Source organism: Lygodium microphyllum, chromosome 21 (genome assembly GCF_053477565.2).
Source record: "Lygodium microphyllum isolate KBCC chromosome 21, Lygodium_microphyllum_v1.1.10, whole genome shotgun sequence".
Taxonomy (NCBI): domain Eukaryota; kingdom Viridiplantae; phylum Streptophyta; class Polypodiopsida; order Schizaeales; family Lygodiaceae; genus Lygodium; species Lygodium microphyllum.
The window spans coordinates 108,680,036-108,693,922 of NC_141155.1; the positions used below are offsets into that span (position 1 = coordinate 108,680,036).

General features: G+C 39.9%; 2 protein-coding genes across 2 annotated transcripts; one reads left to right on the forward strand and one right to left on the reverse strand.

The window, feature by feature from the left end:
- Positions 1–7,201: 7,201 nt before the first annotated feature.
- Positions 7,202–13,679, forward strand: LOC148018408 (uncharacterized). Its single transcript, XM_087661460.1, has 2 exons — positions 7,202–7,820; positions 7,859–13,679. Exon 2 carries the CDS (start codon positions 11,911–11,913, stop codon positions 12,613–12,615), a length of 705 nt encoding a protein of 234 aa, XP_087517586.1. The 5' UTR covers positions 7,202–7,820; positions 7,859–11,910; the 3' UTR covers positions 12,616–13,679.
- Positions 7,929–8,551, reverse strand: LOC148018409 (DNA (cytosine-5)-methyltransferase CMT1-like). Its single transcript, XM_087661569.1, has 3 exons — positions 8,537–8,551; positions 8,296–8,448; positions 7,929–8,168 (listed from the first exon to the last, which is right to left on the reverse strand). The coding sequence occupies exons 1-3, from the start codon at positions 8,549–8,551 to the stop codon at positions 7,929–7,931; spliced, it is 408 nt and encodes a 135-aa protein (XP_087517695.1).
- Positions 13,680–13,887: the final 208 nt, after the last annotated feature.

The window sequence follows — 13,887 nt, forward strand, 5'->3', positions numbered from 1 at the left end:
ATCTTTTGATTCTCTTATCCCTATGAAAGATACCTATGACCAAGACCCTAGTTTTCAAGCTGATTGGAATAAATTGATTACCAATAACTGGATTCCAATCGATTCATTGTCTTACGCTGATGGATTTATGTTTTATGAGAAAAGGTTATGTGTAACTGTTCCATTTCGATCTTTTGTGTTGCACAAAATTCATTGCCCCCCATATCAAGGCCATAGAGGTATTACTTCTACTTTACGTACTTTGATTGAAGATTTGTATTGGCCATAGATGGAATATGATGTTTCTAACTTTGTATCTGAGTGTTTAATTTATCAAAGAGTTAAGCGACACCATGGTAAGCAGTATGATTTGTGAATGCTTCAGTTGATGTGTAGAGCAGGTGGCGGTGGCATTGAAAAGCACTAAGTGATAGTGTGTATTCAAGTTTGTGTATTCAAGTTATTTAGAAAAAAATTATCATTTTTTATGGGCACACATCTTAGGCATGGCACCAATATTTATTTTGATGCACTTATTTATTAAAACGCTTAACATATATTTATTATTTTGTATGCACATGGGCGCATGATTTAAATATTCGTTATTGGACATTATATTTGGGCACAGTCCGACTCTTTGGGCACCAAACCGATTTATTTTTTATTTGGACAAAAGCAAACACAAAAGCTAAAGCGTGGTAATTGTAAATTTGGGCTATTTTTGAGCTTATAGATGAATAGTATATTAAATACATGCTTTGTGGAGCGCTCACACAAGGCATGGGGGGAGATTGTATCCAATTAGTCTTCTTGCTTCATATCATGTAAATTTTCTCTCTTGGTTTTTGAGCAAAATGTAGAGTTCTTTGTTCTTGGGGACCTTCCGGCGCTCGCTACGTATGCATACAGCATCCGATTTACGCACCAAAAAGAACCCCCTGCTACACAATCGGATCGCAAGGGACCACTCTTAGGAAGCGAAGGACCAGCAAGGAAGTCTCTTTGGAAGTCGTTTTTGTCTCAAAGATCAGAAATTTTAAATCTTATGAAAGATAAGCTTAAAAGCTTAAAAGAGCTTAAGCTTTACTTAAGCTTTAAAATTTTTTGGCGACAACATGGCGGTAGGATGTACTACCATTCGACGGCGCCGTCCAACCTATCCTGACGTCTTGGAGGAAAAAAACGATTACTAAAAAGCTTTAAAACTTAAAGATTAAACTATTTAAGACTTATTAAGGCTTAAAGATTGAATCTTTAATCTCCAAGCATAGAAGTAGTTCACATTGAGCTCTTCTTCGAATCACTACTGAACTCGTTTCAGCCTCTCTGCAAGCCCCTGTTCGCACCTGCGCTCTGACACAATTAAGTTCCAGCACACAGATTGCTATATGCAGTCTACACTGACAACATATCCTTTTGGGAAAAGGCCGACATCAATTTCCATTGCTATGAAGAAGAAAGATCATCAACAGCCTTTTTTTTTTTAAAGCAAGCCTTGTAATCCCAAATTTGAGCTACGCTCATCCCATTAACAGAATTTTGAGTGTGTGAGGTTGTTTGAAATTTTGCAAAATGACCGATCAAAATATGGAAGATTTTATGGCCGAAGGTGATTCACTAGAACCAACGATGGAGCAAAAACTAGACCTAATTATGATGCAGCTTCAAGAAGAATGAAGAGCACGCCAAACTCTGCAAGCTCAATTGGCTAGTCTACAACGATCTATTGTTGATCAAGATGGACCGCAATCTGAAGATATTATACGACGTACGATCAATGCGACACTTGAAGCGCAATCTATATGAAAAGAAACAAAGATAAGTAAAAGAAATTTCAAATTTCATACTTTCAATGGGTCACACAATGGAAAGATTGTACTTGCTTTTATCAGCCAGTTTGATGATTATTTCCATGAATAACAATATGCTAAAAAAGACAAAATTAAGTGTATCACTAATCATTTAGCGGACAGAGCATCCCTATGGTGGAATGTTGTCCACAAAAGCATTGATTGTCCTACTACTTGGGAGACTTTCTGAAAGATTTTTTTTGCAAAATTTTATTCCACCCCAATTCCACGAAAAAGCAATCAAACAGTGGGATCCTCTGCAACAAAGAGATCGTGAGCCTATTTCCCAATATATCGAGCATCTTTGGAATGCTTTATTGCAACAACGAATGCTCGAAGATGTACCTGAGGTGACTCATAAGCGTAAGTTTATGTCTGGGTTACTTGGTCACTTCTATGTGGAAGTGAACATGTTTAAGCCAACAACTCTCGAAGATGCAATTTCATTGGCTCATGATGCTGAAGATAAGATTCGAGGATGAGAAAAGCGACCACAACAATTTTCAAACAATGTTAACTTTGGTTCAAAACAATTCAATTCTAATTTTCGAAGATTCAATCAAAACTATTTCCTTCCATCTTCATTCCGTAAATCTTGGACATGACCCCCTGATTTACCATCAAACATAAATCCAAATCCTAAGCCATCTCTTCAGCCAAATCCCAACATTCCTAAACTTTCCCCTATTACCAATAATGTGTCTAAATCCATAGTCTGTTACAAATGCCATCAACCTGGATATCTAGGGCAAATCGTCAATCCAAAAAGTCAACTATTCACATCAATTATTTGGGAGCAACTGAAGATGAAGACCATGAAGAAATGCCAGGTTTCACGAAAGACGATGACGATAATGGCACTACTTCAGATACTTTACTAGGTATACCAAATCCCCATTCTTTATTAACAATGAAATGTTTTGTGCTTGATAAAGAAAAGATTGTTCTACATGATGATGGGAGTATACATGACTTTATTTCTGCAAAATTGGTCAAAGAATTAAAATTACATAGTGTTTCTACTCATTATCGCATTAAGGCTGCATTCTTAGGCACTAGATACAATGGAACACAAGAAGTACATGACTTAGAAATTAAAATTGGTGATTATGTTGAACGTAGAAATTTCCTAGTTGTGCCTTTGCAATCTAGTAACATTATTCTAGGCATGCCTTGGCGTCATCAGTATAATCCCAATATCGATTATTCTACACATTCAATGAAGTTTCATTCTCATGGAAAACAAATTACATTGCATAGTATGCACGCATTTGATGATTTTCCATTGCTTAGTCATACACAGGCTAAACGTGTATTAAGAAAAGGTAGCAAATCTTATTTAATATGGGTGAATGAAATTGAAGTTAAGGAAAATAAGTTGTAATTGATTCTCTTTCAGTAATTTGAAAACCAAAGATAAATATTCATAATGCTCGTTCTCATTCTTACTGAAAACCAATATGTCATCAAAGAAAACAGTGACACAATGCTGATGCTTCAAAAAGATGTTATTCATCATACAATTGAATGTAGCTAGTGCATTAGTTAATCCAAAAGGCATAACTAGGAATTCATAATGTCCAAATTCAGTTCTAAATGCAGTTTTGAAAATGTCAAATGTGTCCAGTTGTACTTGATGGTATCGAGATTTAAGATCTATTTTGCTAAATATTGCAGCCCCTTGTAGTTTGTCCATAAGATCATCTCCCCTAGGAATGGGATATCTATTTTTGACAGTGATTTTATTTAGGGCACGATAATCAATGCACATCCTATAAATGTTGTTTTTCTTTTCGATGCGACACTTGAAACGAAATCTATACGAAAAGAAACAAAGATAAGTAAAAGAAATTTCAAATTTCATACTTTCAATGGGTTACGCGATGGAAAGACTGTACTTGCTTTTATCAGCTAGTTTGATGATTATTTCCATGAAGAACAGTATGCTGAAAAAGATAAAATTAAGTGTATCACTAATCATTTAATGAACAAAGCATCCCTATGGTGGATTGTTGTCCACAAAAGCATTGATTGTCCTACTACTTGGGAGACTTTCCCAAAGAAATTTTTGTAGAAATTTCTTCCACCCCACTTCTATAAAAAAGTAATCAAACAGTGGGAACTTTTGCAACAAAGAGATCGTGAGCCTATTTCTTAATATACCAAGCGTTTTTGGAATGCTTTATTGCAACTACGAATGCTCGAAAATGTACCTGAGACGACTCATAAGCATAAGTTTATGTCTGGGTTACTTGGTCACTTCTATGTGGAAGTGAACATGTTTAAACCAACGACTCTCAAAGATGCAATTTCATTGGCTCATGATGCTAAAGATAAGATTCAAGGACGAGAAAAGCGACCACAATAATTTTCAAACAATGGTAACTTCGGTTCAAAACAATTCAATTCTAATTTTCGAAGATTCAATCAAAATCGTTTCCTTCCATCTTCATTCCGTAAATCTTGGACACGACCCCCTGCTTTACCATCAAACACAAATCCAAATCCTAAGCCATCTCTTCAGCCAAATCCCAACATTCCTAAACTTCCCACCATTACCAATAATGTGTCTAAAGCCAAATCCATAGTCTGTTACAAATGCCATCAACCTGGATATCTAGCGGCAAATTGTCAATCCAAAAAGCCAGCTATTTACATCAACTATTTGAGAGCGACTGAAGATGAAGACCATGAAGAAATGCCAGATTTCACTGAAGACGATGACGATAACAGCACTACTTCAGATACTTTATCAGGTATACCAAATCCCCATTCTTTATTAACGATGAAATATTTTGTACATGATAAAGAAAAGATTGTTCTACATGATGATGGGAGTACACACGACTTTATTTTCGCAAATTTGGTCAAAGAATTGAAATTACATAATGTTTCTACTTATTATCGCATCAAGGCTACATTCTTAGACATTAGATACAATGGAACACAAGAAGTGCATGACTTAGATATTAAAATTGGTGATTATGTTGAACGTAGAAATTTCCTAGTTGTGCCTTTGCAATCTAGTGACATTATTTTAGGCATGCATTGGCATCATCAGTATAATCCCGATATCGATTATTCTATGTATTCAATGAAGATTCATTTTCATGGAAAACAAATTATATTGCATGGTATGCACACCTTTGATGATTTCCCATTGCTTAGTCATACACAAGCTAAATGTGCATTAAGAAAATGTAGCAAATCTTATTTAATCTGGATGAATGAAATTGAAGTTAAGGAAAATAAGTTGTAATTGATTCTCTTTCAGTAATTTGAAAACCAAAGATAAATGTTCATAATGCTCGTTCTCATTCTTACTGAAAACCAATATGTCATCAAAGAAAACAATGACACAATGCTGATGCTTCAAAAAGATGTGATTCATCATACGATTGAATGTAGCTGGTGCATTAGTTAATCCAAAAGGCATAACTAGGAATTCATAATGTCCAAATTCAGTTCTAAATGTAGTTTTGAAAATGTCAAATGTGTCCAGTTGTACTTGATGGTATCCAGATTTAAGATCTATTTTGCTAAATATTGCAGCCCCTTGTAGTTTATCCATAAGATTGTCTACCCTAGGAATGGGATATCTATTTTTGACGGTGATTTTATTTAGGGCACAATAATCAATGCACATCCTATAAGTGTTGTTTTTCTTTTTAACTAATAAGACAGGTGCACCAAATGGAGAACTATTGGATCTAATGAGTCCTCGAGTTAACAATTCTTCAACTGGAGTTTGAATTTCTTTGTAATCAATTTGATTATGTCGATAGGATGCTTTACATGGTGGTTGAGAACCTGGAATTAGGTCTATTTTATAATCTTTAGGACGTGTGGATGGTAAACTAGGTGGTAAGTCAACAGCAAAACAATCTTGAAATTGTGAAAGAAATTGTGTGTGCCTAGGATGCATCTTATTTTCCTTAACTTCAATTTCATTCACCCAAATTAAATAAGATTTGCTACATTTTCTTAATGCACGTTTAGCCTGTGTATGACTAAGCAATGGGAAATCATCAAATGTGTGCATACCATGCAATGTAATTTGTTTTCCATGAGAATGAAACTTCATTGAATGCGTAGAATAATCGATATTGGGATTATACTGATGACGCCAAGGCATGCCTAGAATAATGTCACTAGATTGCAATGGCACAACTAGAAAATTTCTACATTCAACATAATCACCAATTTTAATTTCTAAGTCATGCACTTCTTGTGTTCCATTGTATCTAGTACCTAAGAATGCAGCCTTAATGTGATAATGAGTTTCTAGAAACACTATGTAATTTTAATTCTTTGACCAATTTTGCAGAAATAAAGTCGTGTGTACTCCCATCATCATATAGAACAGTCTTTTCTTTATCAGGTACAAAACATTTCATCGTTAATAAAGAATGGGGATTTGGTATACCTAGTAAAGTATCTGAAGTAGTGCCGTTATCGTCATCGTCTTCCATAAAATCTGACATTTCTTCATGGTCTTCATCTTCAGTCGCTCCCAAATAGTTGATGTGAATAATTGGCTTTTTGGATTGACAATTTATCACTAGATATCCAAGTTGATGGCATTTGTAACAGACTATGGATTTGGCTTTAGACACATTATTGGTAATAGGGGGAAGTTTAGGAATGTTGGGATTTGGCTGAAGAGATGGCTTAGGATTTTGATTTATGTTTGATGGTAAATCAGGGGGTCATGTCCAAGATTTACGGAATGAAGATGAAAGAAAATAGTTTGGATTGAATCTTCGAAAATTAGAATTGAATTGTTTTGAACCGAAGTTACCATTGTTTGAAAATTGTTGTGGTCGCTTTTCTCATCCTCGAATCTTATCTTCAGCATCATGAGCCAATGAAATTGCATCTTCGAGAGTTGTTGGCTTAAACATGTTTACTTCCACATAGAAGTGATCAAGTAACCCAGACATAAACTTGCGCTTATGAGTCGCCTCAGGTACATCTTCGAGCATTCGTAGTTGTAATAAAGCATTCCAAAAACGCTTGATATATTGGGAAATAGGCTCACGATCTCTTTGTTGTTGTAATGGAGGGGAAATACTTAGGTCAAGTTGACCTAGTATAAAAGGTGTAAGGGACACTGCATAGGCACCATTTGATGAATACACATTTGTCCTTTCACCCTCTTCACCTTCTTCCCTGTCCTTCCATGACTGCCAGCTATTTCTCTCTCCTCTTCTTGCCTTTCTCTCTCTACTTCTAGTTTTTCTCTCTCCTCATCACCCTCTTCCTCTCTCCTCTCTATAGTCTCTCCCTTCTCTCCTTCTCGCTCCTAGGTCTCCTTCATTACAGTTGGTATCAAATCTTAGGTATTTGGTCCCTTCATTCTCTCCTCCCTCTAGTTTTAGTTTCTTTTTAATTCAGGAACCCTAGTTACTCAGGTGCACAGGTAGATCAAGATAGGTACAGCTTTGAAAGGCCACGAGGGAGTACCTAAGGATGGCAACCTTTCTTGGGGAGCTCACTAGAGGTTTGAATGCATATGGAGCTCATGACCCGACTCCACTCGTGCTTCAAAGGGTGCAGACAAGGGTTCTGCAGCAGCCTGTTGTACTCCCATCACCTGCTGGGATGCATATCTAGACTTGGGTGTCATAGGTGCACTGGGAATCTATTGCTGTTCTGCAGCAAGCTCTATTGCCCACAAGGACCCCTGAGCTCCCAAATAGCTGAAAGCTGCTGCCTCCCTAGAGTTGTTTAAGGATTTCATCTATAGACGCTAAAGTGCTGATAAAAGCTCTTCCCTGGTCCTTGGTGATGGAGAATCTGTCGCTGTGCAAGAGGTGACATAGCAATGCACGGCACTTCTTCATAAGATGGGATGGTTATGGTGAGCTTTCTTGCTTTTGGTGGCTCCGTGAAACGCAAAGTCGCATATCTTCTGCCATTAGACGTGCGCTGCATGAGGTGGGAGGATCTTTCTGCAAACCCTTGAGCTCCTTGAGGACGCGTTTGGAGGCCATCAATGCGGAGCAGTGATAGAAAGAACGGAGGAGGCCATCAATGCGGAGCAGTGATAGAAAGAACGGAGGAGGCCAGTCAGAGTGAAAACATTGATAGGCATCATCAAGCAGGGAAAGACGATTCCCAAGGAAGATTAAGTGAAATTTCTACAGGTTGCTCATCGACTACAAGAGGCATGTCGTTGATCTGTTGGCTCGAAGACATCAGATATTGAGGGAATTTGTTGGGGAGCTCCATCACTGCAGTGCCAGGAGCCTGGTGTTGAATTGCGCGCCCCAAGCTATAGCCTAAAACTCTGTCCACAGGGACTGCAACCGCATTCCCAACTTGAATGTACCTTTCCTTGACAGGCCCAAAAAAGCTTGTAATAATCCGAGAAACCTTGCAAACGGGCATTTTCCCGTATTGTCAAGACACGATCTTGAAGTAGATGAAAAATGATCTGATTGTGGGGCTCTGCCCTTATTACCGCAGTAGGCACAGTTTCATCCCACCATAGCCTACCAAATGGCTTGGGTGAGCGACCTTTCACAAAAGTGATTGCATAATCGGGAACCGAAGGTTTTCCTGAAGGCTGCATATCTCTCTTCATCTTTGGATCAAGGGCTACTGTACCATCTTCCTGCATGATCACACCTGGCAGGATGCCAATGAGGCAGTTCTTGTCAAGACTTGTTTTGGAAGCCTGATAAACCTTTGAAAATCGGTACGGGCTCCTCCACCATAGTTAATCTCATCTCGTGACTCACAGTTTTCAACGACAGGCAGATCAGAAAGTGCATCTCCAAGGGTTAGAGCTCTCAACAGTTTAGGCTTGTTATTCTCATCATAGGCCACCACATTGCCTCCCACTCATGCCGCCAGGGTTGACACAAGTAGGAAGGTGAGAAGGATCTGCCATGGCCGCATCACTGCAGTACTCGATTAGCTCGGGTTCAGTTCAGGAGGAGCATGTCACCGATACCAGGAAAACCCCTTGTGGATGTCACCGATTAGCTCGGGTTCAGTTCAGGAGGAGCATGTCACCGATACCAGGAAAAACCCTTGTGGATGTTGCTGCTGCACTGGTTGGCCTGTAGCAATGGTGTTTGTGAGGACCTTGCAATGTGCCAGGGTTGATAGAAGCAGGAAGGCAAGAAGCTGTCTTTGATCAAGAATTCATCAACGTGAAACTCTCTGACTACAGGGGCAAGAAGTATGTTGTGCTCTTCTTCTACCCACTTGACTTCACATTCGTCTGCCCCACAGAAATCACTACTTTCAGTGACCGGTATGCAGAGTTTGAGAAGCTGAACACTGAAGTGCTTGGTGTGTCTATTGATAGTGTGTTTTCCCACCTTGCATGGGTCTAGACTAACATGAAGTCTGGCGGTTTGGGTGACTTGAAATATCCACTTGTTGCTGACTTAACAAAAACCATTTCGAAAGCCTACAATGTCCTCATTCCTGGCCAGGGTGTTACCCTTCGAGGTCTTTTTTTTATCATTGACAAGCTTGCAGGCATATGTGGGAAAGTTCTCTAGTCAGATGAGCTGCTCCTCTGCTTCAGCTGTTTCACCTGCTGGTTGAGCTTCTCGAGCTGCACAAGCATGTGTGTGACATTATACAGCAGCCAGTACAGGACCAGTGCTACAAGGACAAGAAGCACATTCCTCTCACTCTTGATCACTGACTTAGAGCGCTTTGCCTGCTCCGCAAGGGAGCAGTCTGGCCCACAGCAGGTCGGTAAGCTGTGCTCGTACTTCCAATAGATGTCCAACAGGAGGAACAGGCAAAATGGCACTATGGCCAGTAGGGGCTGCAGAGAGTTCTTGGATACCACAATTATGCCCTTTCACAACCTTCCAAGGCCTGACATTGTTACCATCAGTAACATAATGGCTTCTGCTCCAATCACATAGATTAGTAGAGCCCACTCTAAGGCCATGAAGAAATTCTGTGTCTATTTGATATCTTTAGCTTCTCTGATTGGCAAGAGATTATAGCTCTTTTCACAAAGTTGTCTGTTATCCTACAAGGGCAGACCCTGATTCGAGGGATACCCCGTTTGAGCAAGCAGAAATATGGGAGCCTTGATCTTTGCATACTTTCTACATATGGGCGAGTATGCGTGCATGTTGTATTTGTATGTTGACACAGGAAAAACAGCATAAATCCCTTTCTTCTGTGAGCTGCACAAGAGTTTCAAGTCATGACAGGCGGTGTCATCAATGCAGCAGGATTAGACAAGCTTGCCGGCCTCGACCCATGGCCTTTGTGTCTCTGACCTGAGAAGAGTGTTGCAGAAAGCAGGCCTTCATTTTATCGTGCAATCTCAATCATGGGCTCATAAAAGGGGCAGAATCTTGGTGAATTCTGGGAATCTCAATAACTCCTGCACGTGATGAGGCGGGTCTCAGGATTGTGCATTACACCAGTTCTCCCAGAGTGCTAAGCAGGGTAGAAATCCCAGAGCTTGAGGTCATCTCTTAGGCAGTTGCAGGATTCTCTTTGAAGAACTTTGCAGCACAGGACTCATCTAGCTCAGTCATGCACATTTTGAGAGTGTAGACAGGGTCAGAAGATAAGCCTTTATCAGTGGCAAATGGTCATCACTCAGCTGTGACACAATGGTGCATTCCGCAGTGTGTAGGAGGACATCCAGTTCCATCCGTGAGAAATTCCCTAGTTCTTTGTTGTCCGACTCTGGTGAACTTCCTGCTGTTCACACTATCTGAATGGTCACAATTGCCGATTTGAAAGTACTACTATTCAACAAATTATCCGTTGTTGCTCACTCTTCTCATTGTGGTCAAAATGAGCTATAGTTCATCTACTATGGATAGCCCTTGTTGGCCATATCATTCTTGACAGATTACTCCTGCTACTTAGCTAAAACAGGCACCATTGCTACTGGTTAAAGTTGAGTTACTGCTGCCAAATCTTGGCTGAACATGAAGTCTGTCGCTCTTACTGCCACAAAGAAACTACTTCACCTGTATAAAACCCATGGGAAATCAGGTGCAATGGCTCCCAGGATCATGCTGTGTTTTGCTAATGCAGTGTGTTTTTGATATCGGAAGGAGCAGTAGCTTGCAAATCATGTACCACAGATGTTGAAAGCAAGTTGGATATTTCAGAAGAGCTGAGTGGACTCTCTCATATCTGTTTCAAATTTGGAAAAACATCAGCAAGAGCAATTCTGCCTCTCTTGACATACTACTTGAGTTGTTTGGTCCAACTCTTGTGAACATTTGGATGCAGCAAGCAGGTACTCTAAATTGGGGGCCCGAGCCCCAATCATTGACATCCAAGCAGTTTGCACATGTATGGACAGTAAATGTATGACTTGATGGATGTATGGTGAATGTATGCAGTGGAAGATAGGTGTACCATGTGCCTCAGTTTTGAAAAGTCAATTACAGCAAATTTTGTTGGTTGCTGGACACATTAGTTACAGTAGTAGCTTGCAGAATAAGAATAGCAGAGTCAAATAGTGAATACTGATGCTTGATTCATAAACACTCTATTCTGACAATAACAGTGTGTTGTATGCTCTTGCAAAATACTCAGTGACTGCATCTCAATTGTCATCATTGAATGAAGATGCTCTGAATGCAAACCGTAGTGGTGAATTTGTTTGTGAGCCTTGAATAGTGAGTAACAGTTGCTTAAGTGGTCTGAAATCTGCAGCAGCAGTTTTGAAGCTTGAAGCAATAGTGAGCAACAGTTGCTTATGTGGTCTGAATTTTAAAGCAACAGTGAGTAACATTAGTGGGCAGCATGTATGCATATACTCAACCACATTGTCCCTATGGACAACAACATGGTTCCTATCAGCAGCATGCATATGGAGATTCCTATGCCACGCAACCATAAGGGCAGCTGCCTCATGGAGACCCTGATGCAATGCAGGAGTGGCAAGCAAGTGATCGACATCATGTCGATACCTATGCTCATGGACTTGCCAATCATCATACTTATGGTCAGCCTAGGATGCAAGAACACCATTGTAGTCATGTTGAACAATCTTCATGCAATCTTGGGCAGCATGTTTATGGGCAACAATATGACCAAAGTTTTGGTAGTAGTCAACAACAAATAGATGTATTTGGACAGCAGCATGAACATTTTTGTGACATGCATTCTCATAGAGATTATGGACAGCATGACCAATGCTATGGGATCAATGATCAAAGGCAGCATGCTTATGACGGTTATGCGTGTGATGCGCAGCAGGGCTATTATCACCACATGCAGTATGGACAGCATGAGATACCATTATGAGCAGCAGCCACATTCCTACGACCATCAATATGGACAGCATGAGCATTATGGTCATGAGCATGAACAGCCATCTGTTGTATATGAGCAGCATGCTTATATACGTGAGGAGCAAACATCAGTGGAAGCAAATGCATATGCTCAACCACATTGTCCCTCTGATGCGCAGCAGGGCTATTATCACCATATCCAGTATGGACAGCATGAATATCATTATGAGCAGCAGCCACATTGGTATGACCATCCATATGGACAGCATGAGCATTATGGTCATGAGCATGGACAGCCATTTGTTGTATATGAGCAGCAAGATGTCTATGAGCAACATGTCAGAACTATTATTGAGTTGACCGATGGTGATGAGCATGTGTGTACTTATCTAAGGCTAAACGAATTAAACACCTTACTAGTGATACAATACGAGAATTGCATGCTGCAGGCTTATGCTATCGATGTGCTAAGCCAATATCTTGTAATCATCAAGCCACATGCAGGGCAAAGACTGCCAAAATACTTTTGGTATTAGAGTATTATGATGCAAAGGATAGAGAAGATCTTGTTGAAGACCATTTTGGTATGGGTCCACAACAAGAACTTCAGCTCAAGAAAGAAGACCATGGGCAACATGTGAATTTGGATGATCATGACCCCATGCGGGAGCCCCGTCAGTCCACAGACCTGCTGTTTAAATGCTTGGACATCACTAAGAATGCAGGGTCCATGAATATACAGCACTTAGGGGTTGATGCAGTCCATGCAATGGTGACTTCAGCCTCATATGCTTCAGTCATACAGAGCATGGTGATGCCTGAGAGGCTTATGGAAGAGCTAGAGAATACCACCATGCTGATCATGCTTCCAGCTGTACTTGACTTTGACCTTATGAAAGCTGATCCAATGCATGGCAGCAATACCACTTTCCATTTTGACTCAGGTGGCTACAGGATGACCTTGACCCTCTGCATAGACTAGTACTACTCTTAAATATTAGGCAATTTTTTACCGGGTCTATGCCAAGAACCTCCCCTCCCCCCTATCTTTTGCCACTTGTAATGCTGTACAAAGTAGTACTCTGCAGCCCACTACTTGGCTATACCAATAAGTCTGATCTTTGTTTTTTAGGACAAAAACTTCATTTTGAGTGGAGATGGATTGTAATGGAGGGGAAATACTTAGGTCAAGTTGACCTAAGTATAAAAGGTGTAAGGGACATTGCATAGGCACCATTTGATGAATACACATTTGTCCTTTCACCCTCTTCACCTTCTTCCCTGTCCTTCCATGGTTGCCAGCCATTTCTCTCTCCCCTTCTTGCCTTTCTCTCTCTACTTCTAGTCTTTCTCTCTCCTCGTCACACTCTTTCTCTCTTCTCTCTGTAGTCTCTGCCTTCTCTCCTTCTCTCTCCTAGGTCTCCTTCATTACAGTTGCAGAAGATCCCACTGTTTGATTGCTTTTTCGTGGAATTAGGGTGGAAGAAAATTTTGCAAAAAATTTCTTTCGAAAAGTCTCCCAAGTAGTAGGACAATCAATGCTTTTGTGGACAACAGTCCACCATAGGGATGCTCTGTCCACTAAATGATTAGTGATACACTTAATTTTGTCTTTTTCAGCATACTGTTATTCATGGAAATAATCATCAAACTGGCTAATAAAAGCAAGTATAGTCTTTTCATCACGTGACCCATTGAAAGTACAAAATTTGAAATTTCTTTTACTTATCTTTGTTTCTTTCCGTATAGAATGCGCTTCAAGTGTCGCATTGATCGTACGTCGTATAATATTTTCAAATTGCGGTCCA